General features: G+C 46.2%; 2 protein-coding genes across 3 annotated transcripts in view; one reads left to right on the plus strand and one right to left on the minus strand.

The window, feature by feature from the left end:
- Positions 1–3,548, minus strand: part of eci2 (enoyl-CoA delta isomerase 2) — an 80,246-nt gene extending 76,698 nt beyond the window's left edge. The window contains exon 1 of one of the 2 annotated variants that reach the window (XM_055653744.1): positions 3,457–3,548. In XM_055653744.1, the coding sequence (XP_055509719.1) occupies positions 3,457–3,527 (71 nt within the window). In that variant the 5' untranslated portion in view covers positions 3,528–3,548. Of the gene's footprint in view, positions 1–3,168; positions 3,327–3,456 lie in introns of those variants that run through there. The other variant, XM_055653752.1, reaches the window with a different exon arrangement.
- Positions 3,526–27,405, plus strand: part of cdyl (chromodomain protein, Y-like) — a 224,588-nt gene continuing 200,708 nt past the window's right edge. The window contains exon 1 of the mRNA XM_055653721.1: positions 3,526–3,732. Coding sequence (XP_055509696.1) covers positions 3,526–3,732 — 207 coding nt within the window. The remainder of the gene's footprint in view (positions 3,733–27,405) is intronic.

The raw sequence follows: 27,405 nt of genomic DNA on the forward strand, positions 1-27,405 counted from the left end.
CAACATCTCTGGAGAACGTGGTCAGGCGACATTTCAGGTCAGGACTCTTCTTGGGACCCTTCTTTGGACTTTGTCCCCAAAATAAAGTGGTTTGTTGTGAAGATAGACACAAAAAGCTGGAATAACTGGGTCAGGCCGCATCTCTGGAGAAAAGGAATAGGTGATATTTTGGGTCGAGACCATTCTTCACACTGAGAGTCAGGGGAGAGGAAACCAAGAGATGTGAAAAGGTACATAGAAAAAATTTATGAAAAATAAGCAAAAATGCAGAACAAAACCAGCAACAATAATCAAAGAAAGGTGGAAACCACCTGACTGACTTCATCCACTTCACCACTAACTTCCATCCGGCACTCAAATACACCTGGACCATTTCCGACACTTCCCTACCATTCCTTGACCTCACTATCTCCATTGCAGGTGATAGACTTCTGACCGACATCCACTATAAACCCACTGACTCCCATGGCTATCTGGACTACACTTCTTCCCACCCTGCTTCCTGTAAGGACTCCATCCCCTACTCCCAATTCCTCCGTCTACGCCGCATCTGCTCCACGGATGAGGCGTTCCACACCAGGACATCTGAAATGTTCTCATTATTCAGGGAACGGGGGTTCCCCTCCTCCACCATAAATGAGGCTCGCACCAGGGTCTCTTCCATACCCCGCAACACTGCTCTCTCTCCCCATCCCCCCACTCGCAACAAGGGCAGAGTCCCCCTAGTCCTCACCTTTCACCCCACCAGCCGTCACATACAAAAGGTAATCCTCCGTCAGTTTCGCCACCTCCAACGTGACCCCACCACTCGCCACATCTTCCCATCTCCCCCCATATCTGCCTTCCGCAAAGACCGCTCCCTCCATAACTCCCTTGTCAATTCTTCCCTTCCCTCTCATACCACCCCCTCCCCGGGCACTTTCCCTTGCAACCGCAAGAGATGCAACACTTGTCCCTTTACCTCCCCCCTCGACTCCGTTCAAGGACCAAAGCAATCGTTCCAGGTGCGACAGAGGTTTACCTGCATCTCCTCCAACCTCATCTATTGCGTCCGCTGCTCTAGATGTCAGCAGATCTATATCGGTGAGACCAAGCGGAGGTTGGGCGATCGTTTCGCCGAACACCTCCGCTCAGTCCGCAATAACCAAGCTGACCTCCCTCCCGGTGGCTCAGCACTTCAACTCCCCCTCCCACTCCGTCTCCGACCTCTCTGTCCTGGGTCTCCTCCATGGCCACAGCGAGCAGCACCGGAAATTGGAGGAACAGCACCTCATATTCCGTTTGGGGAGTCTGCATCCTGGGGGCATGAACATCGAATTCTCCCAATTTTGTTAGTCCTTGCTGTCTCCTCCCCTTCCTCAGTCCCCCTGCTGTCTCCTCCCATCCCCCAGCCTTCGGGCTCCTCCTCCTTTTTCCTTTCTTGTCCCCGCCCCCGATCAGTCTGAAGAAGGGTTTCGGCCCGAAACGTTGCCTATTTCCTTCGCTCCATAGATGCTGCTGCACCCGCTGAGTTTCTCCAGCTTTTTTGTGTACCTTCGATTCTCCAGCATCTGCAGTTCCTTCTTAACCACAATGGTCCATTGTAGGAAGGAACTGCAGATGCTGATTTAAACCGTAGATAGACACAAAAAACTGGAGTAACTCAGCGGGACATGCAGCATCTCTGGAGAGAATGGGTCGAGATCTTTCTTCAGTCTGAAGTCTATCTATGATCCATTGTAGGCTGTGCGGAAGGCGATAACAAGCAATATAAACAGCAAAATTCAGCAGGAGGACAGCAAAACTAGTACGATGAATAGAGTGGGGGAAGGACAGAGAGACAGAGAAGGAGAGAGAGAGAGAGAGAGAATGCAAGGGTTACTTGAACTTGGAGGAATTCTCTAACTTCAAATAACTCTTGCATTCCCTCTCCCTCCCCATTGTAGGCCCCACCTATCCTTGATCACCGTTACTGCCTTAGATCTGTCTTTTTGCATATCGTTCATTAACTTGTTCTATGTCCCTTTTCATAGTGGGGTCAAGGAAAGAGCGTTCATGTTGCGGCCCTGTTTTCACAAAGCCTTCCACCACACGCACAAGAAGCGCAAGACAGACACCGTTGTGTGCTGATGCCGAGAAGTGTGTTCAGCTCTGGTTGAACAACTAATCTTGTGAGTGGACTCGAAGAAGAAGAATATCTCTAGTTTTCCTCTCGCTTGATTCTCAGTTTTGAAGAAAGATCTGGACCAAAATGTCCCCATTCCCCCCCCCCCCCCCCCCCCCCCACAGATGCTGTCATGATGAGTTTACTCCAGCATTTCATGTAGATCTTCAGTGTAAACCAGCATCTGCAGTTCCTTCCTGCACTGAGCGGTTTGCAGATCAGGCCAAACGGTGCTGAAATGACAGACATCCCTAGTGTTGTTGAACCACGACTGGACTTTTGAACCTTATAAACAAGGAACCTTGCTTGAAGGTGGGGGGGGGGGGGGTGGAGAGAGGGGGGAGGGTTGGAGAGAGAGGGTGGGTGTTTAGGAGAGAAAGGGGGTTAGAGAGGGGGGGGGTGAGAAAGGGGGGTGGTGAGAGAGAGGAGGGGGTGGTGAGAGGGGGGGGGGGTGGAGAGGAGGGGGTGGGGAGGTGGAGAGGGGGGGGGTGGAGAGATGGGGGGGGGTGGAGAGATGGGGGGGGGTTGGGGTGAGAGGGGGGGGGTGTAGAGAGGTGGGTGGGGGGTGGAGAGAGAGAGGGAGGGTGGGGGGGGGGGGATGGAGAGGGTGGGGGGGGAGTGGGGAGGGTGGGGGGGGAGAGAGGTGGGGTGGGGGTTGTGGAGAGATGGGGGGGGAGAGGATGGAGAGGGGGGGGGTGGAGAGAGGGGGGGGGTGGAGAGAGGGGGGGGGAGAGGGGGAGATGGGGGTGGGGGGGGGGGGGGGTGGAGAGAGGGGGTGGGGGGGGGTGGGGGAGAGAGGTGGGGGGGGGGTGGAGAGAGAGAGGGGGGGGGGAGATGGGGGTGGAGAGAGAGATGGGGGGGTGGAGAGATGGGGGGGGGGGAGAGAGAGAGGGGGGGGGGTGGGGGGGGAGAGGGATGGGGGGGGGAGGATGGGGGTGGAGAGAGGGGGGGGAGAGATGGGGGGGGGTGGAGGATGGGTGGAGAGAGGGGGGGGGTGGGGTGGAGAGAGGGAGAGGGAGGCTTACCGGATCGCTCTGAGGAACGGCCACCGTCCCAGCAGGGCAAACAAGCCAGCGGCCATGAATGAGGGCAACGTCTTGAGCCTTGATAGCGGGAGCGACAGCACCTTGCGGCCGACAGACCAGACCAGACCGACCGACCCCCTGCCCCTTGACACCTGACAGCGCCGCCCGTTGGGAACGTCACCGACCCCCCCCCCCACCTCTCACCGTCACGTGACGTGAGCACCAGACAGCTCGATCCCTTCCAACCGTTTCTCCCTTCCCGCCCGCCCGCGGCTCACTCTCTCTCACCCCCTCGCGCTGCGCGCTCTCGCGGACGGGGGCGCGCGCGCCCCAGCCACTTCCGGTCGGCTCTCCCTCATGGAGCGGGGCTGGGCTCCTCCCTCCCCCCCCCATGCTGCGCAGTACGGCGTGCGCCCTGGCACTCACCCCCCCGGTCTGTCCGTCCGTCCGTCCGTCGGCGAGAGGAGGCCGGAGCGCCGCGAACAGGGGGCTCGCATAAAGTGCTGCCCTCACACTTGGCCCACGCTCAGCTTCGGGATCATGGCTTCCGAGGAGCTGTATGAGGTACGGAGATGGAGTTTAGAGGGAAAAAAAGATAGATAGATATATATATTATAGTGATCATAAATTAGGTACCTTGATATCCTCGAGTCCTACCTCAGCTTGTCCTCAACCACCTTAGCCTCTCCTTCTCTCCCTTCCTCTCTCCTTCCTTCCTCCCATTCCCTCCTTCCTTCCCTCCCTTCCTCTCTCCCTCTCTCCTTCCCTCCCTCCCTCCCTCCCTCTCCCTCCCTCCCTCCCTCCCTCCCTCTCTCCCCCCCTCTCTGTCTCTCTCTCTCTCCCTCTCTACCCTCCCTCCTCTCTCTCTCCCTCTCCCTCCTCTCTCCCTCTCTCCCTCCCCCTCCCTCTTTCTCTCCTCTCCCCCCCCCTCTTCTCTCCCTCCCTCCTCTTCTCTCCCTCCCTCCCTCCCTCCCTCCCTCCCTCTTCTCTCCCTCCCTCCCTCCCCTCCCTCTCTCCCTCTCTCCCCTCTTCTCTCCCTCCCTCCCTCTTCTCTCCCTCCCTCCTCTCTCCTCCCCCTCCTCTTCTCTCCCTCCCCCCCTCCCTCTTCTCTCCCCCTCTCTTTCTCCCTCTTCTCTCTCCCACCCTCCCTCTTCTCTCCCATCCTACCTGTTCGCTCCCTCCATCCCTCTTCGCTCCCACCCTCTCTTGTTTTTTTCCTTCCATCCTTCCCTCCTTCCCTCATTTAAAGAAGACGATCCGCCTTTAAGCCGGCATGAGGAGGGATCTGAGGGGAGTGTGGTTGTCCAGGAGTTGTTGGAGATCATCTTCCAAGGTGGTGGTGGTGGAGAAGCTGGAGTTTTTGGTGTGTAATGGTGCGGTTGGCCTGGTGCGGCGTGTCGGGGAGTGTGTACCGGGGACGCGCTAACTATTTACTCATCTCTCTTTCCCCCACAACTCCGGCCACAACTCACCCTGGCTCTCCGGCTTCTAGGTGGCGACCTTTTCCTCCCTTAACAAGCCAAACAGGTTCCCATAAGGGACGGCATCGCACCTTGCCTTGGGCTGGGGGATTTCTGATTCGGAACCACTTCGTTGGATTAGTCAAATTGTACTTTGAGAGGGCACCGAGAAGTTCTTAAGACTGGTTGTTGTAAAATTGATTATTTTACCGGGTGTAGGGATGTAATGATAGTTATTGGCCATGATTAATGAATTTCGAGTTGGATCCAGGGAAAGCTCACGTCTAATATTGACGGCATGGGTTTGTTTTATCCTCCCAAGCGTCGATATCTAACCCTTCCCCTTTCCTCTGCATTTTTTGATGTTCATGAAAAATCCTGAAAATATAATTGTGCGATTTGATATGTGATCATAGTCCTTGGAAGTCCATCAAATATGGTGCCAAACTGTTCTAGACGTTTATGTAGTTCATGTGTGGACAAATTATATTCAGTGGCCAATTCATAACTGTTTGGGTTTTATTTGTAGCCTATACAATAATCCTTGAATTATCTTTGGTATTAAGTTATTGAGTTATGCCCTATAATTGTATGTTTGCCTAATTTCGATAATTCAATTTCACAACCCAGAATGTATGTGGATGTTAAAATTTAAGGTTCTTTATTGGGTAATTAATTTTAAGCTATAACCGCAATAGTACCTCCTTGATCATCTACAAGGGTGAAATTGGTTTTTTAGTTGAGGTTGTCATCTGAGTATCTATGTTGTACTGTTGATGAGGTCTATGAACACAAGGAACAATGTGTTACCTTCCTTGCACCTTTTTTTAATCAAATGTGAACATGCGTTTACAAGTTGAATTCTTTGGAAGGGTTTAACAACATTAATTTGAATATCACTCTTTCAAACATCCTAGCAATGGATTTGCATTATTATGGTGTTCATCTTTTGATTGAATGTCTTGCTGTTAATCTTTTGAAGTTTCTCTGATGTGTATAATAGTGATGTTTAACTATATTATGCAGTAATTCCTAATAATAATTGAACACGGAACAATGGTGTATGTTGGGTTTTTATCAACCATCTGAGTGAACCATGGTTAATGGTTCCTTATTGGAATGGGTATTAATGGCAGATTTTTCTGTAGTATGTGTTTATAAGTTGTATTAGAAGTTAAACTTTTATGTGTTGTTGGATTGGCTGAATGGAACATTTTATGTTGTAATTGTTTCATATTTAAACTTTATACTTGTACCTTAAGTTAGTCAAGTCTAGTTTATTGTCATGCACAGGTTTTCAGGTAAGGGGTACAATTAGTATTATAAATTGAGCATAATTGTCAATGTTCCCTATGTACAGTATAAACTTAAAAAATGATGCATCAGCTAAGAGAAAGATGCATTTTTGTTCACATTGTTAGATTTTCACTGTGATCCCACAATAGGATTTGGACTTTTACATGTTCTTTTAATATTTGACAATGCTTCCTTATGTCTACTATCTGTTTAGTGCTAAGTTTATTGAAGATCTGATGAATAAATGGTATTTAATCTTCTGATGGCTATATACATATAAGAAAATGAGCATGGTTTTGAATTAATACCATTAGTAATCAGTTGCTGTGTTACAGAAGGCAACTTATCTTAATCTTGGGAAACCAATTGAAAATTCTTGTGATGTAATGCAAAGGATGTAGATGCCAGTGACAGTGTTTAGCTTCTGTTGGGATGCATGACTTCCTGTTTGATTTGCTATGAGAGTTTAATGATGTTGATTCAATCTATATGCTCTTCATGTGGAGTTTTGGGCTCCACCACCTGAATCTTTAGATATTTGGCCTTTAGATGAATGGCCTCTGCCATTTGTTCCTTTACTGCCTTCCATACCCTCACCTTGATTATAATCAACTGATTTACAATCCTTCATATAGGAAATGGCGCTGTGGTCCGCTTGGCTGTTTGCTCATCCTGAAACACTGCTGCCTAGTTCTCGACTCTTGAGAACTTGGACTCCTCATATGAATTTTCTTTATCTAGATTCCTGTAATGAAGTTGGTTTTGCTCAGACGCATCCCATGGGGAAAACCCTTTTCCAAGGAATCAATCATAAACAGGTCCTTTGACGATGCTAACCAAGATGCCCTACGCTAGTCCCACCTGCTCGCATTTGCCTATGTCTGCTAAACATTCTTGTCCATGTACTTGTCCAAATGTATTTTACATGTTTTTATATTACCTGCCCCAATTACTTCCTCTGGCAGCTTGTTCCATACACCCATCACCTCCTGTGTGAAAAAGTTGCCCCTTAGGTTCCTATTAAATATTTTCCCTCTCGCCTCAAACTACTGTCCTCTGGTTCTTAATTCCTCTTCTATTGGTAACAATTCTATGCATTGACTATCTATTCCCCTCATGATCTTGTATACCTCTATAAGATTACCTCTCAGCCAAGAGTCAAGAGTGTTTCCCTTTCATATCTACCGAAATGTAATAATGACAGTTCGAAGTTTAGTTATCTCAATAGCTTGATGGTAGTTGGGAAGAAGCTGTTCCTGATCCTTGACATCACAGTTTTCAGACTCCTATATCTCCTTCCCAATGGCAGGAGTGAAATAAGAGCATGGTAGGGTGGTTTGGGTCCTTAATGGCACTGGCTGCCTTTTTGAGGCAGAGCTTCCAGTAGATCCTTTTGATGGTGGGGAGGTCAGAATCTGCGATGGACCAGGCAGTGTCCTCCACTCTTTACTATCTCCTTCATTCCTAATGTTCGAGTTGCCGAACCAGGCCATGATGCAACCAGTCAATATACTCACTTCCGTATACCTGTAGATGTTTTAGAGAGTATTTGTCGACATACCAAATCCCCTCTTGCCCTCCAAGGAATAAAATCTTAGCCTGCCCATTTCTCCCCTCCATCTATTCCTCTCACTTGTTTCTAGAAAGATTTAATAGGAATCTGAGGGGTAACCTTTTTACACAAAGGTGTAGTGGGTGTATGGAACAAGCTGCCAGAGGAGTTAGTTGCGGCAGGAACTATCCCAATGTTTAAGAAAAGGTTAGAAAGGTAGATGGATAGGACACGTTTTGGGGATATGGACTGAAAGTGGGCAGGTGGGACTAGAGTAGCTGGGACATGATGGCCAGCGTGGGAAAGTTGGGCCGAAGGGCCTGTTTCCATGTTCTATGAGTGTCTCTACGACTTTGCTTTTTGAAAATCCTGATACATGTTCGATTGGTTCCCCACATCTAACCTTGCATCTCAAAAACAACCTACCAAACGGAATATTTCCGTTGTAAAATTATGTTGATGCTGCCAGATCCTATTATGATTTTTTTTTTTTTAAATTTATCCTGTTCCTACATACTTAACGATGTATTACAAAATTTTATCTTTCTTTCTTAAATAACAGCGCTACAGTTGCAACCTTCCAATCTGCTGGAAATTCAAGGAATTTTGGAAATTTACTAATAAATATATGATCTCTGCAGCCACCTTTCTCAATACCTTGGAGAGCAGGCTATTCCTTTCTGGAAGTTTTGCTACGCATATCTCAATTTCCTATTCCTTTTCTTTAATGATATTAATAATTTTGAGTTCTTTACTTTCTGTAAATCCTGTAGTCCCCTCTGCTGTATTAATTATGTCCACAATGAAGACCAACACACATTAATTTTTGGGCACCCATATTGCACGTACTTTGTCTCTCTCTACATCACACACTGATAGTTATTTTCTCTCACTTTTTCACTAGTTGTTTGGCAATGTTAGTAGTCTCTAAGTCCAAATCATGGATGGATCCATTTCTTATGAAGATTTAAAAAAAAATCACAATGGAATATGCATATTTTAAACAACTTTCAGAAGTGGCGGTGCCGTTTGTCTTTTTTCTTTTCGTCTTTTTTTGTCTTGTTAGGAGTATGTTTTTGGTTTATTTTTAATCGTGTTTATGTGGGGGGGGAAACTTTAAAAATCTTTTCCTTGATCAGGGACGCAACCTTTTCCTTGTGTCTCCATTTCGCTGGGGCCTAACATTGTGGAGTTGGTAGCCTCCAACTGGAATCGATCTGATGGCTCCGGTCGCAGAGCCTGTGGACTTACCATCACGGAGCTGGCTGACTTCGGAGGCTGTGGTGGCGCTGTGGCTGAGACTCGACTTCGGAGCTCTGCAGGCTTCGGCCGCAGGCCCCGTGGACGTTAACATCAGGAGCTCGCGGGTCCCTGGTAGGAGACCGATTTTCGGGAGCTCCCGCGACGCCAACTTCACCCACCCCGAATCCCTGGGTTTGAATTGGCCTGGTGCGGCTTAATCGGCCGCGGGACTTACCTTCGCCCGCCGGGGGCTTTAACATCAAGAGCCTCGATCGCCTCGACGCAACAGTTTGACTGCCTGACTGCGGGAGTAGAACAGCGAAGAGATAAAACTTTTGCCTTCCATCACAGTGAGGAGGTGTTTGGAGATTCAATGTGATGGATGTTTGTGTGTGTTAATTGTGAGGTTTTTTTATTGCTGTTATGACTGCAGGGAACAAAATTTTGTTCAAATTTTTGTTTGTTTGAATGACAATAAAAGACATTTTATTTCTAATTTTACAAATCAACTGGTTAAAGAATTGTCCTGTGGGGAGGTGGAGTGGGCAGGTGGGGGGGGTGGAGGGGTGAGAGGTCGAAGGATAATGTAAAATATACATTTTTTTCCTTGGAGTTGTGTACTGAAGATAAGCAGCAAAATGGAAATGGAGAGATGGAATCTCCACTATGTTTGGCAGCAACTCTTTGGCCATTGGGAAAAAAGGGAATTTTTTTCTGATTGGCAACCACTGATGTTCCGCAGGAGTCGATGTTGGGGCCGCTACTCTTCACATTGTATTTCAATGATTTGGATGATGGAATTGATGGTTTTGTGGCCAATGTGGATGATAGTGCAGAGGAAGCTGCAAGCCTACACAAAAGAAGGATTTGGACTGTTTGGGAGAGTGGGCAAAGAAGAGGCCGATCTAATACAGCCTAGCAAAGTGTGCGGTTATGCACTTTGGTAGGAGGAGTAAAGGCACAGACAATTTGATAAATGGGGAGAGGATTCAGAAATCAGAAGTGCAAAGGAACTTGGAAGTGCTAGTGCAGGATCCTGGGCATGATTGAGTTAACGTATGATGAGCATTTAACGGCTCTGTGCCTGTACTTGCTGGAGTTTATGTTCATTAGATATAGGAGCAGAATTAGGCCATTTGATCCATCAAGTCTACTCCACCATTCAATCGTAGCTGGTCTATCTTTCCTCCTCAAAAAATTCCCTGCCTTCTCCTCATAACTGAGCAGGCAACTGTGTTTAGAAACATAGAAAATAGGTGCAGGAGGCCATTCGGCCCTTCGAGCCAGCACCACCATTCATTGTGATCATGGCTGATCATCCCCAATCAATAAGCCGTGCCTGCCTTCTCCCCATATCTCTTTATTCCACTAGCCCTTAGAGCTCTATCTAAAAGCCCTGTCCCACGGTACAAGTTGATTCCAAGAGCTCTCCCAAGTTTGCCCTGATTCGAACTCGGAGATTTACGGTAATGGCCAGTCTTTGGTACTCGGGGCTCTCGTGGACATTTTTCAACATGTTGAAAAATCTTCACGAGTCTTCCCGTGCTTACCTGCCGTTAGCGAGTCACCCCGAGTACCTGCCGTTGGCGTTACGAGCCGCTAAGAGACGTCCCCGAGCTCCGACGTACCCACTATGTTCATTCTCCGAACTTACCACGAGTTTGATTTTTTAAAAACTCGGTAGGGCTCTTGGAATGAACTTGTACCGTGGGACAGGGCTAATACTCTCAATTAAATCCATCCAGTGATTTGTCCTCCTCTGCCCTCTGTGGCAGGGAATTCCACAAATTCACAACTCTGTGGGTGAAAAAGATTCTGCTCACCTCAGTCTTAAATGGCCACCCCTTTATTCTAAGACTATAGCCCCTGGTTCTGGACTCGCCCAACATTGGGAAAATTTTCCTGCATCTAGCTTGTCCAGTCCTTTTATAATTTTATGTTTCTATAAGATATCCCCTCATCCTTCTAAACTCCAGTGAATACAAGCCTAGTCTTTTCAATCTTTCCTCATATGACAGTTCCGCCATCCCAGGGATCAATCTCGTGAACCTACGCTGCACTGCCTCAATCACAAGGATGTCCTTCCTCAAATTAGGACCAAAACTGTACACAATACTCCAGGTGTGATCTCACCAGAGCCCTATACAACTGCAGAAGAACCTCTTTACTCCTATACTGAAATCCTCTTATCATGAAGGCCAACATTCCATTAGCTTTCTTCACTGCCTGCTGTACTTGCATGCCAACTTTCAGTCACTGGTGTACAAGGACACCCAGGTCTCGCTGCACCTCCTAACCCCATTGAGATAATAATCTGCCCCCTTGGTTTTGTCACCAAAGTGGATAACCTCACATTTATCTATATTATACTGCATCTGCCACGCATCTGCCCACTTACTCAACCTGTCCAGGTCACCCTGCAACCTCCTAACATCCTCTTCACAGTTCACACTGCCACCCAGCTTTGTGTCATCTGCAAACTTGCTAGTGTTGCTCCTAATTCCCTCTTCCAAATCATTAATATATATGGTGAACAGTTACGGCCCCAACACCGAGCCTTGCGGCACTACATTCGCCACTGCCTGCCATTCTGAAAAGGACCCGTTCACTCCTACTCTTTGCTTCCTGTCTGCCATCCAATTTTCTATCCATGTCAACACCCTACCCCCCTATACCTTGTGCTCTAATTTTAGTCACAAGTCTCCCATGTGGGACCTTATCAAAGGCTCTCTGAAAGTCTTGATACACTACATGCACTGGCTCCCCTTCATCCATTTTACTTGTCACATGCTCAAAAAATTCCAGAAGATTAGTCAAGCATAATTTCCCTTTCGTAAATCCATGTTGACGTACTAATCCTTTTACTGCTATCCAAATGTCCCATTATTACCTCTTTAATAATTAAATACAGCGTCTTTCCCACCACCGAAGTAGGCTAACAGGTCTGCAATTCCCCATTTTCTCTCGCTCATTTCTTGAAAAGTGGGATAACATTAGCTATCCTCCAATCCACAGGAACTGATCCTGAATCTATTGAAAAATGATCACTAATGCATCCACTATTTCTAGAGCCACCTCCTTGAGGACCCTGGGATGCAGACCAAATGGCCCAGGAATTTATCATCCTTCAGTCCCATTAGCCTACCAATACTATTTCTCGCCTAATGAAAATTTATTTCTTAGATCCTCGCCTTCCAGTACATCTGGGAGATTGTTTGTGTCTTCTTTAGTGACCACAGAACCGAAGTACCTGTTCAACTCTTCTGCCATTTCCTTGTTCCCCATAATAATTTCATCTGTGTCTGCCTTCAAGGGACCCACATTTGACTTTGCTACTCTTTTTCCCTTAACATATCTAAAGAAGCTTTTACTGTCCTTCTTTATATTCCTGGTCAGCTTCCCCATATACTTTATTTTTTCAGCCCGTATTTCCCGTTTTATTTCCTTCTGTTGTCCTATGAAAGTTTCCCAATCCTCTGTCTTCCGGCTACTCTTTGCTGTGTTAAACATCTTTTCTTTTAGTTTTATTCTATCCCTAACTTCCCTTGTCAGCCACGGTTGCCTCCTACTCCCCTTAGAATCTTTCTTCCTTTTTGGAATGAAATGATCCTGCATCTTCCGGATTATTCCCAGAAATTCCTGCCATTGCTGTTCCACCGTCATTCCTGCTAGGATCCCTTTCCAGTCTACCTTGGCCAGCTCCTCTCTCATGCCTTCATAGTCCCCTTTGTTCAACTGCATCACTGACACTTCCGATTTAACCTTCTCCTTCTCAAATTGCAGATTAAAACTGATCATATTATGATCACTACCTCCAAGCGGTTCCTTTACCTCGAGTTCTCTTATCAAATCTAGTTCATTGGACAACATTAAATCCAGAATTGCCTTTTCTCTGGTCGGCTCCATTGCAAGCTGCTCTGAGAATCCACCTTGGAGGCACTCGACAAACACTCTTTCTTGGGGTCCTAAACTAACCTGATTTTCCCAGTCTACCTGCATATTGAAATCCCCATCCCCATTACCTTTGTTACACGCCAGTTTTAACTCCTGCTGCAACTTACACCCTACATCCGGGCTACTATTTGGGGGTCTGTAGATAGCACCAATTAGTGTCTTCTTGCCTTTACAATTCCTCAACTCAATCCACAGTGACTCCACCTCATCAGTCCCTATGTCTTCCTTCGCAAAGGACTGAATTCCATCCCTCACCAGCATAGCTGCCCCCTTCCTCTGCATGCCAGACACAAACCACCTGAAACTGATGCTCTGATCTCTGTCATGAAGTGATGTTTTCAAGATTCAAGATGGTTTATTATCATGTGTCCCAGATAGGACAATGAAATTCTTGCTTTGCTTCAGCGCAACAGAATATAGCAGGTGTAAATAAATACAGAACAGATAAAGTGCAATGGGCTGTTAATGTTCAGAGTTTTGTTTGAGTTGAGTTTCATAGCCTGATGGCTGTGGGGAAGCAGCTATTCCTGAACCTGGATGTTGCAGATTTCAGGCTCCTGTACCTTTTACCTGAAGGCAGCGGGGAGATGAGTGAGTGGCCAGGATGGTGTAGATCCATGATGATGCTGGCAGACTTTTTGAGGCAGCGACTGCGATAGATCCCCTCGATGGTAGGGAGGTCAGAGCCGATGTTGGACTGGGCAGTGTTTACAACTTTTTGCTGTCTTTTCTGCTCCTGGGCGTGCAAGTTGCCAAACCAAGCCACGATGCAACCGGTCAGCATGCTCTCAGCATGCTCATTCAGGTGGATCAGAGGAAAAGATTAAGAATCTGCTATAATCTTTCTTGGAAAAAATACAGTTTTCGCACTGGCTCCTGGAAATCTCTGGCTGATGACCCCTTAACGAGGGGAAGAGATCTTTCAGGGAGATATTGTGAGCCTTGAAGCCATACAATGAAATCTCTCAGTTATCCTGCATAAATGGTTAAATGAGCAGACTGGTTAAAAAACGCCACCCCACCATCATCTACCTCATCTGTAGAAGAGGTTTAGGTTGATTATTGTCATGTGTACGGTGAAAAGCTTTGTTTTGCATGCGATCAAATCAGATAATACCATACATAAATATAATCAAATCAAACACAAGTATAATAAGTAGAGCAAAGGGGAAGATACCAAGTGCAGAATATAGTTCTTAGCATTGTTGCACATCAGTTCCAGAGACCAAGTCCAATGTCTGTAATAGGATAGAAGCGTATGGAGGGACTGTTTAGAAGCCTGATATCAGAGGGGAAAATGCTGTTCCTGAGTCTGGGGGTGTCGCTTTTAAGCTTCTCTGCCATCTCTACCTTCTGCCAGAGGGGAGCAAGGAGAAAAAGGAATAACCAGGGTGAGACAAGTCTTTGATTATGTCTGTGTGATAGCCTGGGCTACACCCACAACTGCAATTTCTCGAAACAATGAATTGCAGAAGTTGGTTTTTATAAAAAGGACACAAAGTGCTGGAGTAACTCAGTGGGTCAGGCAGCAGCTTTGGTGAAAATGGATAGGTAGATTTATCGGGTCAGGATCCATCTTCAGACTGAGGAAGGATCCTGACCCAAAACATCATTTAGCCATGATCTCATAGGTTGCAGCCTGACCTGATGAGTTATTCCAACATTGTCTTTTTCTTTCTCTACAATTACTTGCACTCTTGGGCAGAGCTGTTTCAAAACTAAGCTGTGATGCAATCGGACTGTGCTTTCTGTGGGGCATGTGTAAATGTTTGTAAGAGTCATGGGAGACGTGTCGAATTTCTAAAGTCTCCTCAGGAAGTTGAGGCATTGGTGTGCCTTCGAAGGCTGTTGCATCAATGTGGTTGGTCTACGACATTGTTGGTAGACATTTAACGCCTAGGAATTTGAACCCCACCAATTTTGGTGCTAATTGGGACAACTTCGTGCCTCCTGAAGTTTATGATTAGTTACTTTGTTTTCCTGACATTGAGGAAGAGTTTATTGTCCTAACATCATGTTACTAAGTTTGTTATCTCTTTCCCATACTCACCGGGGGGGTTGCTGATTTCTAATTCTAGGAGATGGAATTATAGTGTTGAAGGCTATATTGATTGAATGGAAGAGTAAACTCGATGGGTCGAATGGCCCAATGCTCTTATAGTCTGTATGGACGAGTTGGACGGCAGAGCCTATTTACTTGCTCTGTGACTCTCTCTCAAAACCCACAATACTGCAGTAAGTTATCCAGAAAGCAAATGTAACATCTCCAAGTTTGCGGATGACACAAAGCTGGGTGGCAGTGTGAGCTGCGAGGAGGATGCTGTGAGGCTGCAGGGTGACTTGTATAGGTTGGGTGAGTGGGCAGATGCATGGCAGATGCAGTATAATGTGGATAAATATGAGGTTATCCACTTTGGTGGCAAGAACAGGGAGGCAGATTATCTGAATGGTGTCGGATTAGGAAAAGGGGAGGTGTAACGTAACCTGGGTGTGCTTGTACATCAGTCACTGAAAGTAAGCATGCAGGTGCAGCAGGCAGTGCAGAAAGCTAATTAATGTTGAGAGGATTTGAGTTTAGGAGCAAGGAGGTCCTACTACAGTTGTACAGGGCACTGGTGAGACTGCACCTGGAGTATTGTGTGCAATTTTGGTCTAATTTGAGCAAGGACATTATTGCTATTGAGGGAGTGCAGTTTAAGTTCACAAGGTTAATCCCTGGGATGGCGGGACTGACATATAATGAAAGAATGGGTCGACGGGGGTTGTATTCACTGCAATTTAGAAGGATGATAGGGCGTCTTATAGAAACATATAAAATTCTGAAAGGATTGGACAGGCTTGATGCAGGATAAATGTTACGAAAGTTGGGCGAGTCCAGAACCAGGGGTCACAGTTCAAGACGAAGGGGTAGGCCATTTAGAAACATAGAAACATAGAAATTAGGTGCAGGAGTAGGCCATTCGGCCCTTCGAGCCTGCACTGCCATTCAATATGATCATGGCTGATCATCCAACTCAGTATCCCGTACCTGCCTTCTCTCCATACCCTCTGATCCCCTTAGCCACAAGGGCCACATCTAACTCCTTCTTAAATATAGCCAATGAACTGGCCTCAACTACCCTCTGTGGCAGAGAGTTCCAGAGATTCACCACTCTGTGTGAAAAAAGTTTTTCTCATCTCGGTTTTAAAGGATTTCCCCCTTATCCTTAAGCTGTGACCCCTTGTCCTGGACTTCCCCAACATTGGGAATAATCTTCCTGCATCTAGCCTGTCCAACCCCTTGGGACTGAGATGAGGAAAAACCTCTTCACCCAGAGAGTTGTGAACCTGTGGAATTCTCTGCCACAGAAGGCAGTGGGGGCTAATTCACTGGATGTTTTCAAGAGAGGGTGAGATTTAGCTCTTGGGTCTAAAAGAATCAAGGGATATGGGGAGAAAGCAGGAACGGGGTACTGTTATTGAATGCTGGTGCTGGCTCGATGGGGCGAATGGCCTACTCCACCTATTTTTCGATGTTTCTATGGTCACATAGGACTCGTGTAGACTTGTCATCTCATTTTCTGACGTTTATTATAATTTTGTTGGAGATTATTTCTAACTTCTAATAGATAGTTTTGGGAAGAGTCCGATGTTTAAAATAAATTTGATTGCATTCGATTACTTTTCCCAAGAAGATCTCTTGGCCTGAGATTAATCTTTAACATTGTCACATTAAACAAGATTTAAAATTCCTAATTGAAATATTTCATGTAACTTTTCATCATAAAGGAGTAGCTGTGTAATGTGTGACTAGTTGGCTAATGTTAAAATAGTGTTTATTTACTCTATAAATCTCAAGACTAAGGTATTTGTCAACTTTCAGTTGCTGCAGGTATATGTAGTTTATTTAACCATTTTACCCATTACCAAGTGGTAACAGGAGACAGACTCACAGGTTCACAAGAGACAGACTACTGACTGACATCTATTACAATCCCACTGACTCCCATCATTATCTAGACTGCACTTCTTCCAACCCAGCTTCCTGTAAAGACCCTATGCCCTACTCCCAATTCCCCTTTCATTGCCGCATCTGCGCCCCGGATGTGGTTTTCCGTACCAGGTCATTGGAGGTCCCCCTCATTATTTAGGGAACAGGGGTTCCCCCTTCCATTATAGATGATGCTCTCACTCGGGTCTCCTCGATATCCCGCAGCTCTGCTCTTGCTCCCCCTCCCCCCATTCGTAACAAGGACAGAGTCCCCCTTGTCCTCGCCTTCCACCCCATCAGCTGTCGCATACAGCATATAATCCTCCAACATTTTCACCACCTCCAACAGGATCCCACTACTGGCCACATCTTCCCATCTCCACCCGTTTCTGCAGAGGCCATTCCCTCCACAACTCCCTGGTCAACTCGTCCCTTCCCACCCATACCACTCCGTCCCCAGGTATTTTCCCCTGCAACCTCAGAAGATGCAACACCTGTCCCTTTACTTCCCCCCTTGACTCCATCCAAGGACCCCAACAGTCTTTTCAGGCGAGGAAGAGGTTCACTTGCACCCCCTCCAAACTCATCTGTATCCGCTGTTCCAGGTGTCTGTATATTGGCAATACCAAGCGCAGGCTTGCCGATCATCTCGCTGAACACCTCCGCTCAGTCTGCCTTAACGTACCTGATCTCCCGGTTGCTCAGCACTTTAACTCCCCCTCCCATTCCCAATCTGACCTTTCTGTCCTGGGCCCCCTCCACTGTCAGAGTGAGGCCCAACGCAAATTGGAGGAACAGCACCTCATATTTTGCTTGGGTTGTTTACACCCCTTCGGTATGAGCATTGACTTCTCTAACTTCAAATAGCCTTTGCTTTCCCTCTCTCCATCCCCTCCCCTTTCCCAGTTCTCCCACTAGTTTTACTGTCTCTATCTACATTCTATCTCTGTCCTGCCCACTCCCCTGACATCAGTCTGAAGAAGGGTCTCGCCCATTCCTTCTATCCAGAGATGCTGCTTGCCCGGCTGAGTTACTCCAGCATTTTGTGTCTACCTTCGATTTAAACCAGCATCTGCAGTTCAAAGGTTTCAAAGGTCTTTTATTGTCACATGTACCAATTAAGGTACAGTGATATGCGAATTACCATATAGCCATATGGAAAAAAAAGCAACACAACCACACAAGTTAGCAAAAACATCCACCACAGCAGATTCCCACATTCCTCACTGTGATGGAAGGCAAAAAAGTCCAAGCTACTTCCTCTTTCCTCTATATTCTGCCGCGGCCGGTGCAGTCGAACCATCCGTCAGGACGGTCGATGCTCTTGCCTCGGGGCGGCTGAAATTCCCGCCTCTGGGCGGCTGATGCTCCTGCGGCTTGGAGCCCCCGAAGTCGGTCTCTGACTAGAGACCGCGAGCTCCGTGATGTTAAGTCCGCAAGCACCCACGGTTGGAGCTCCAAGGTCGATCCCTAACAAAAGGATCGTGGGCTCCGCGATGTTTAAGTCCCGTAAGCTCCCCGCTGTGTTCTCAAAAGTCGGTCTCCAGCAAAGGCCGCCAACTCCACGATGTTAGGCCCTAGTGCAGACGGAGATACGATACAGAAAAAACCCTATTCTCCTGCCTTCTCCCCTTAACCCATGACACCATACTAATCAAAAATAGTAAGATTAAACGAGAACTTACCAGTTTGAAATTTGATCTTCATTTTATGAGGAGTTACGACGAGGGACTGCGTGAAGAACCCCGCTCAGCTGCACGTGCGTTAACCTTCAAAGCAGCGGTGTGAAATCACAGATAATAGTGACTGAAGTATAATAGTAAGATGAAAGAAGACTAGAACTACCAGATGATCTTAATGAGGGCTGGGAGGGGAGGGCACGTAGTCCCTCATCATAACTCCTCATAAAATAAAGATCAAACTTCAAACTGGTAAGTTCTCGTTTAATCTTACTATTTTATTTCAGAATCATGTGAGTGACTACGTGAAGATTTCAAAGCTCTGTGATTTCATGCCTTGAGAAACAAGTCTACACAACCACAACTGCCCCATCGACAAATGAGGGAAAACATTCATAATGCATACAGTCATGACATAGATTTAAACATGCTGATGCTGTTAAATAAGTAATAACAATAGTCACATCTCTCATCCGGATGGAACCTATAAAAGAACATAAAATAAAGTTGAGAAATACCCCTGGTCTGGCAACGGGTTATTATAACGTGTTTGAAAATTCGTTCGTTTGACCACGCTACAGCCGTTAGGATGTGGCCCAGTGGAACGTAATTAACTCTTGCCGCGGCTGTTATAGCAGCCCTGGTGGAGTGAGATCCAGATCCATATCTACTCCTGCATAACTCAACTCCGTTTTAACACCTGGCAAGATCTGAGAAGATACGTTCTTATAACGTTTTTTGTAACTAACAATCGTAGTTAGCTCAGAGTCTCGAAGGCTCTTAGTGACCTTGACGTATTGTTGTATATGTGTGTCCCCACATAACGAAAGGTCCCTGGGTATGTCTTGAACTATTTTGAGACCTGACACTCCTACTGCTCTGCTTAAATTAATTATAGCATAAACTACTATGCATATATTTGCAGATGTAATCATCCTCTCCTGTCACAATATTGTAGCGAGTGACCTGTTGCGCTAACCAGTGACCTGTTGCGCTAACCAGCGCCAGGAGATAACTACCTAATGAGGTCCGGCCAAAGCTAAGAATGTAGCTGGAACCCCTTAGTGAAATAGTGTTAACATAATGTCAACCTCCCATACTGCATTGTACCTGTCCTGAGAAAACTTGTGAAAAAAAAATCCTTTACTAACTGGATATCCGAGGTGAACCCAACAAAGTGGATCTCGTTAGCTGCAGTAAGTCTGATGGAAAGCACCTTGGCACAGTTAATGACCCTATAACTCAATATTGTCAAAGACCATTTAAATGAACTGCAATAGCTCAGAATCTGTACCATTTTAAATGTAACATGAGCATTAAACAAACGCTTCCCATCTCCTGAAGCAGCAAAGTACCGCTTTTTGGTACCATTCGAGCACTGTGAATACGTACAAAAATAGGCGTGGCAACCCAAGCCGTAAGCAGTCTATTGAGAATCTGTAGAACATATATTGATTTTATCATGCAACGGCTGATTTCCAGAGCCACAGGCTGAACCAGCAAGTTTTGTTTAAAATAACCATATAAGGTTGCATTATTATTATTCCTGACAAATCTGGAATCAAACTGCATAGGCCAATTCCACAGCTGGAACCTAAAGCGACTCTTGATGACTTTATTTCAAGACCCGACTCGTAAAGCAAAATGGAGGAAGACATAAAAGACCATTCCTCATGCTTGTAGCGAGAATGTATCTTTCGCCACTGTTATGCCACACATTTTTGCAACCTGTGAATTAGCATGAAAACAACATGTCTATATTCGGTGTTGCATTGATCAGAATTTCATATAAATACTGTGTGGTCCAACACCCATTCTGTGTTGTCATTGATCTGTACTTAATGACACTCCAGTGGCAAATGAGATTATGTACCTTTTACAGGATCTTTTACCTGATTGCACCCTCGTGCTTATCATATGCCACATCATAGTGTATCAACATGAAGTTGAGCATGCACCTATGCATATTCACTCAATCACTCTTTAACCCATAAAATGCAGTTAGGGTCTATAGCTAGTTGATACCAATACTGAGGAATTAATAACTTAAGCAAATCTCCTGCACCTCCAACTAGAGATGACCTTTGCATTTTCCCACCTTAGGCCATAGCAACATTTTGCAATATAGACATATTTATTGATCAACTACTGGAGCAATGATGAATACTGTTTGTCCATCATAGTGACTTTAGTAGCTTCAGCTGGTAATAGCAAAGGTGTATTATCAATGACCTTCATGGCCCTTTATAGTTTGCCATTAAGCATGCTGTCAGTCCTCCCACTTGCACAGCTGCATCACATCTATTACATTGCCAGTTAGTCTAATGACTACAAACTGCTTTATAACAAGAAGGCTGTTCCAGGTTTCTATTGACTCCAATCTGTTGCCCAGGGCGGAGTCACAGGCCAACTATCCATTTGATAACAACCTAATTTAACTGGATAGGAGAGAACAATTTCTCAAGTAGCTTGAGACTGAAACTGTGGATTTTAGCCAAATACAACGTCAAAATATAATGCAGACAATACATCACAAGTGTTTTGGAACTCTGAGTAGTCCTTTGAATGATTTATTGTCATCAAACTGTTAAATTGCATCATCATAGCAATGTCTTCAAATATCTCTGATGATCATTGTACATAGAAAAACCCTATGAAATCAGTTTGATCACCCTTCTTTCATAATGAACAGGCCACGCCTGTCATCATTTTGTGTCTCCCCTGAACGGCAACTCTGGCCCGGTTCTGATAATTCTCACATGTCCCAAGACAACTCTTGCCATATTTCTGACCTTGCCTTGAAAGACAATTCCCCATATCTCCGAGCCTGTCTCGAAGGCAAACCTGGCTAGAATACTGGACCTGGCTCAACACGCTTCTGGCCAAATTCCAACCTTCTTGGAATACTAGTAATGTCCAGTTTACCTGGTTAAAATGCCTCCGAGTAGATGACAATGTCTCAATCATTTGTATATTGTAGACCAATTGTAAATCTTACCAACTTGTTCGTGGTCACTTAGTTGTAGAGTGACTCTGGTCAGCTTTCATGCTGATACCAGCTTCAGTGAACCACTTCCTGCCGATGAAGCCGTGGGGTGCGTTGTCCCCTAAACTATGAATCCTTGCTCGTCCTTCAGGTTTTGCCTGTGGAATAGGTCTTACCTGAATAGAAGATTGGGCGGGTGGCTTTAACGTCCCCTTGAACGTCCCCAGTGATTTAACGTCACTGCATTGTGTTGGGATGGCATCTTGCTGCCAGGAATCGTAAATCTGACATGTGTCCTTCATCTTGGTTCTTGGTTTCTTGGTCCTCCAAAATATTCCAAATGGAATTTAAACTGGAGGTGGTGAAGGGAGGGCTTAAGCCAGAAAGGGTTATTGGGAAGAAAGAGCTACTTTAAATTTAGTTGCATCTGGTTGGGTAACTATAGTTGGGTGGAGATTATTCCATGCTTTAATTGTGCGGGGGAAGAACAAATTGCTGTACACATCTGTCTTTGTAGCTAGGATCACAAATTGGATCGAATGCCCTCGTCTGCTCCTAATTGGTTTGGGTTTGGTGTAGGTCTTGTAGTCTATGTCGAGCTGGCCATGTAACATTTTGTAAAAACAGGTCAAACGGTGAGCTTCACGTCTGTCTTGGAGAGGGTTCCACCCCAGAGAATTCAGAAGTTTGGTGACACTCGCTTCTCTCTCATAGGTGTTGGTAACAAATCGAGCTGCCTGTCTTTGGACACGTTCGATGGAAGAAATGTTTTTATTTGTGTATGGGTCTCAAGGGACCATCCCTTGAGGCATGCTCCACGCTATAACCTCAGCCTCGGCATCAGATTTACACTGACCCGGCATGTTCTCTTCCATAAGGGAGACATTAAGCAGCCCTACTACAAGGCACTGCTGGCGCGGCCTCTCCAACAGGCCCACCCTTCAGGGTCAGAAAATGCCCCGTTAAGCTCACCTCCTCCATGAGGGAGACGTCAATGAGAGTGGTGAATCTCTGGAACTCTCTGCCACAGAGGGTAGTTGAGGCCAGTTCATTGGCTATATTTAAGAGGGAGTTAGATGTGGCCCTTGTGGCTAAGGGGATCAGGGGGTATGGAGAGAAGGCAGGTACGGGATACTGAGTTGGATGATCAGCCATGATCATATTGAATGGTCGAAGGGCCGAATGGCCTACTCCTGCACCTAATTTCTATGTTTCTATCTATGTTTCTATGTCAAGCAGCCCTACTACAAGGCGCTGCTGGCGCGGCCTCTCCAACAGGCCCATCCTTCAGGGTCAGAAATGCCCCGGTAAACTCACCTCTTCCATGAGGGAGACATTATGCAGCCCTTCTACAGGTGCTGCTGCCATACATTTAAGCATACCATGAAGCAGCCCTGCTGCTGGCGCGGACTCTCCCATAGTCCCGCACTGACACAACTCCTGCTGTTAGGGTGTATCTGGCTTGAGCCTCCACTCAATACGGCTCCATCCTGGTCAACCTCCACATTATTCACTTTACCGGAAGGGAACCCTCCCGGCACCAGGACTGACCACTTTGGTCGATTTACCCCATATCTTGGGGACCTCTGCGGTCTGGGCACCGCATTGCTGGTGGATTTCCCCTCCCCTGGGAATCCCAGCACCCATATATATTACCGGAGGGAAAAACCCCTACCGGCACCAGGGCTGACCGTTCCGGTTCATTTAACCCCTTTCCTGGGGACCCCTGCGGTCTGAAAGCCGCATAACTACTGGATTCCCCTACCCGGGAACCCCAGTATCTATGTATATATCGGGGGGGGGAAACCTCCCGACACCCGGCATCTATATTATATCGGGGGGAAAGCCATCCCGCCACCCAGTCTACTGGAGGTCCCCTCCACGGGAACTCCAACATTAATATTTATATTGGAGGGAAACCCTCCCGACACCCGGTCTACTGGAGGTCCCCTCCCCGGGAGCCCCAGCATCTATGTGTTTATCGGAGGGAAACCCTGGAAGTCCTGACCACCCGTCAGCGACCGACTTCGTGACACCCGACATTCTCCAACTATCCGCTCCCGCGGCAAGAACCGGGGTTTCCCCACAGCCCATAGCTGGTTCCCTCGTCGGGCCTCACGAATCCTCCGGCAGGAAGCGTCTGGAACAAGAAGTTCCTGCAAGGAACAAAACAGGTAAGAAAACAAGCTTACCTTGAGTTTAAACTTACCGGGCTGGAGAAGCTCCTGCTGCTCCAACCGGTCGCCTGCACCAATGCATCTGATGTAATGACGCACGTGCGGCTGAGCAGGGTTCTCCATGTAGTCACTCATGTGACTCCAAAGTAAAATCTATCTATCGCTGCCTTTAAAAAATTAAAAATGTCCATTGGCTGCCTTCACAGCCTTCTGTGGCAATGAATTCCACAGATTCACCACCCTCTGACTAAAGTAATTCCTCATCTTCCTTTTGCATCTTTAGATTGCGCTACAATTTTGCACCATTCCGTATTACCTGTATTCAATGTCATATTTATCATGATTGTATGATTTGTCATATTGTTGTCTACGCAAGTACAGTGAGGTAGAGATACAAAAAACATCTTGCAGCAGCATCACAGGACAGGCATATAGGCTTGGATAAAAGCATAAATTATACTAAGTTCATTTGCTAAATGTAAAAGACTGTGCAAATAACCAAAATATTACTGTAAAAATGCACAACTGGACAACAAGCCCATGGTAGTGCGTGGTAGTCTGTATTGTTCCATTGCTTCTTCTTCTTGCGTATGGCGTGCACAGCCTAAAGTTGTAGGACAACTTGTTCTATTTGATCTTATTTGATTGTGCACGCCGGGTTGATTGCATTCGTCGAAACAGGGCGGACCACGTGAAGGTTGCAATCTTCCACCACTTTCCATTGCTGATGTTGGTTCAAGAACCTGATGGTTGTACAAAGTTAGCTGTTATTGAACCTGGTGGTGTGGGACTTCAGACCTCTGTACCTCCTACCTGATGGTAGCTGTGAGAAGATTGATGATTGATGCTGCTTTCTTTAGGAGGTACCTCATGTAGATGCTCTTATGGAGAGAGCTGTGCCCGTGATGGACCACCACTCTCTATTTAAACTCTAAAGAATGTCGAGGTGCCAGCAAGCCACCTTCATGATTACATCAATATGTTGGGCCTAGGACAGGTTAACCAATGTTAATGTCCAGGAATTTGAAGTTGCTAACTCCATCGCCAATTCACCAATGTAAAATGGCACGATGTCTCCCAACTTCCCTTATCTGGTCAACAATTAGAAGGGTCTTGACCCGAAACATCACCTATTCCTTTTCTCCAGAGATGCTGTCTGGCCCGCGGAGTCACTCCAGCTTTTTATGTCTATCAACAATTAGTTCCTTGCTTTTGCTGACTTTGAGTCAAGAATTTGTTGTAGCAGCATTACTTATCTCTCTCTCTCGCGCTCTCTCGCGCTCTCGCTCTCTCTCCTGTGTGCTGACTCATCGCCATCCATGATTATAGGCCGGTGAGCATCATGTTAGTGGTAGGGAAGCTGGTGGAGAGAATTCTTCAGGATTCGATTTACTCTCATTTGGAACAGAATGATCTAATTATGGATAGTTAGCAGGGCAGATTGTTTCTTACTAACTCGATCAAGTTTTTTTGAGGAGATGACAAATGTGATCGATGAGAGTAGGGCATTGGGTGTTGTCTACATGAATTTTAATAAGGCATTTATAGTCCCCCATGGTAGGCTGATCCAGAACATTAAGATGCATGGGATTAACAGTGACTTTGTTGTTTGGATTCTGAACTGGCTTACTCATAGAAGACAGGGTTGAATTGAGTAAATTTTATTGGCCAAGTATGTATTCGTACAAGGAATTTGTCTTAGTGCTTTGCTCACAAGAATAATGATTGACTAATCTTCTGGAATGTTTTGAAGATGTAACTAGGAAAATGGACAAGGGAGAGCCAGTGGATGTAGTGTACCTGGACTTTCAGAAAGCATTTGATAAGGTCCCACAGGAGATTAGTGGGCAAAATTAGGGCACATGGTATTGGGGGTAGAGTGCTGACATGGATAGAGAGTGGTTGGCAGACAGGAAACAAAGAGTAGGGATTAACGGGTCCCTTTCAGAATGGTAGGCAGTGACTAGTGGGGTACCGCAAGGCCCGGTGCTGGGACCGCAGCTATTTACAATATACAGCAATGATTTGGATGAAGGGATTCAAAGTTACATTAGCAAATTTGCAGATGATACAAAGCTGGGTGGTAGTGTAAACTGTGAGGAGGATGATAAGGGAATGCAGGGTGACTTGGACAGGTTGGGTAAGTGGGCAGATGCATGGCAGATGAAGTTTAATGCGGGTAAATGTGAGGTTATCCACTTTGGTAGCAAAAACAGGAAGGCAGATTACTATCTAAATGGCGTCAAGTTGGGAAAAGGGGAAGTATAATGGGATCTGGGGGTCCTTGTACATCAGTATATGAAAGTAAGCATGCAGGTACAGTAGGCAGTAAAGAAAGCAAATGACATGTTGGCCTTTATAACAAGAGGAATCGAATATAGGAGCAAAGAGGACCTTCTGCAATTTTACAGCGCCCTAGTGAGACCACACCTGGATTATTATGTGCAGTTTTGGTCCCCTAATTTGAGGAAGGACATTCTTGCTATTGAGGGAGTAGGTTTACAAGGTTAATTCCCGGGATGGCGGGACTGTCATATGCTGAGAGAATGGAGCAGCTGGGCTTGTACATTCTGGAGTTTAGAAGGATTGAGAGGGGATCACATTGAAACATATAAGATTGTTAAGTGTTTGCAAACGCTAGAGGCAGGAAACGTGTTCCCGATGTTGGGGGAGTCCAGAACCAGGTGCTAAGTTTAAAAATAAGGAGTAAGCCAATTAAAATGGAGACGAGGAAACACTTTTTCTCACAGTGGTGAGTCTGTGGCATTCTCTTCTTCAGAGGGTGGTGGAGGCAGGTTTTCTGGATGCTTTCAAGAGAGAGCTAGATAGGGCTCAGGGGATCCCCATCAGGGGATGTGGGGGGAAGGCAGGAACGGGGTACTGATTGGGGATGATCAGCCATGATCACATTGAATGGCGGTGCTGGCTCGAAAGGCCGAATGGCCTACTCCTGCACCTATTGTCTATTGTCATCAACATGATATACAGTAGACAATTAAAAATAAAATATTAATTTTATGCATGAAGAATGAAATAAAATACCAGAGCAATAGGAGGCTACTTTTGGCTGTTGAGTAGGGCTACTGCTCGTGGAAAAATGTTGTTTTTATGTCTGGCTGTGGTGGCTTTGACAGTCCGGAGTCACCTCCCTGAGGGAAGTGATTCAAAGAGTTTGTGGCCAGGGTGAGAGGGGTCAGAAATGATCTAACCTGCTCGCTTTCTGGCCCTTGCAGTGTACAGTTCGTCAATGGGGTGGAAGGTTGCAGCCAACAACCTTCTCTGCTGATCGAATGATGCGCTGCAGACTCTGGATGTCGTGTGTAGTGGCTGAGCCAAACCTGACCATGATGGAGAAGATGAGGACAGACTCTATGATGGCAGTATAAAACTGTACCATCATTGCCTGTGGCAGATTGTGTTTTCTCAGCTGCCGCAGGTAGTACATTATCTGTTGGGCCTTTTTGACTGTGGAGTCGATGGTGGCCCCCCATTTTGGGTCCCTGGAGATGATGGTTCCAAGGAACTTAAAAAACTCCACAGATGCGACTGTGGTGTTGTTGAAGGTGAACGGGGAGAAGGAAGAGGGAGTTCTCCTAAAGTCTACAATCAATTCCACTGTCTTAAGAACATTGAGCTCCAGGTTGTTGAGATGACACCAGCTGTGTCACTTCCTCTCAGTGGGCAGATTCCTCCCCATCTTTGATCAGTCCAATCAGGGTTCTGTTGTATGCAAACTTGAGGAGATTGATAGAGGTGTCTGTGGAGGAAGGGTAAAATCAGGGTTGTGTCGTCCGCAAACTTGAGAAGCTTGACTGAGGTGTCTGTGGTGGAAGGGTATTATTTTAGCTGGTAGTCTGCAGGGATCCATGCTGGGACCTCTGTTCGTGATATACAAAAACGACTGCGGTGTAAATGTAGATG

Source organism: Leucoraja erinacea, chromosome 2 (genome assembly GCF_028641065.1).
Source record: "Leucoraja erinacea ecotype New England chromosome 2, Leri_hhj_1, whole genome shotgun sequence".
Classification (NCBI taxonomy): domain Eukaryota; kingdom Metazoa; phylum Chordata; class Chondrichthyes; order Rajiformes; family Rajidae; genus Leucoraja; species Leucoraja erinaceus.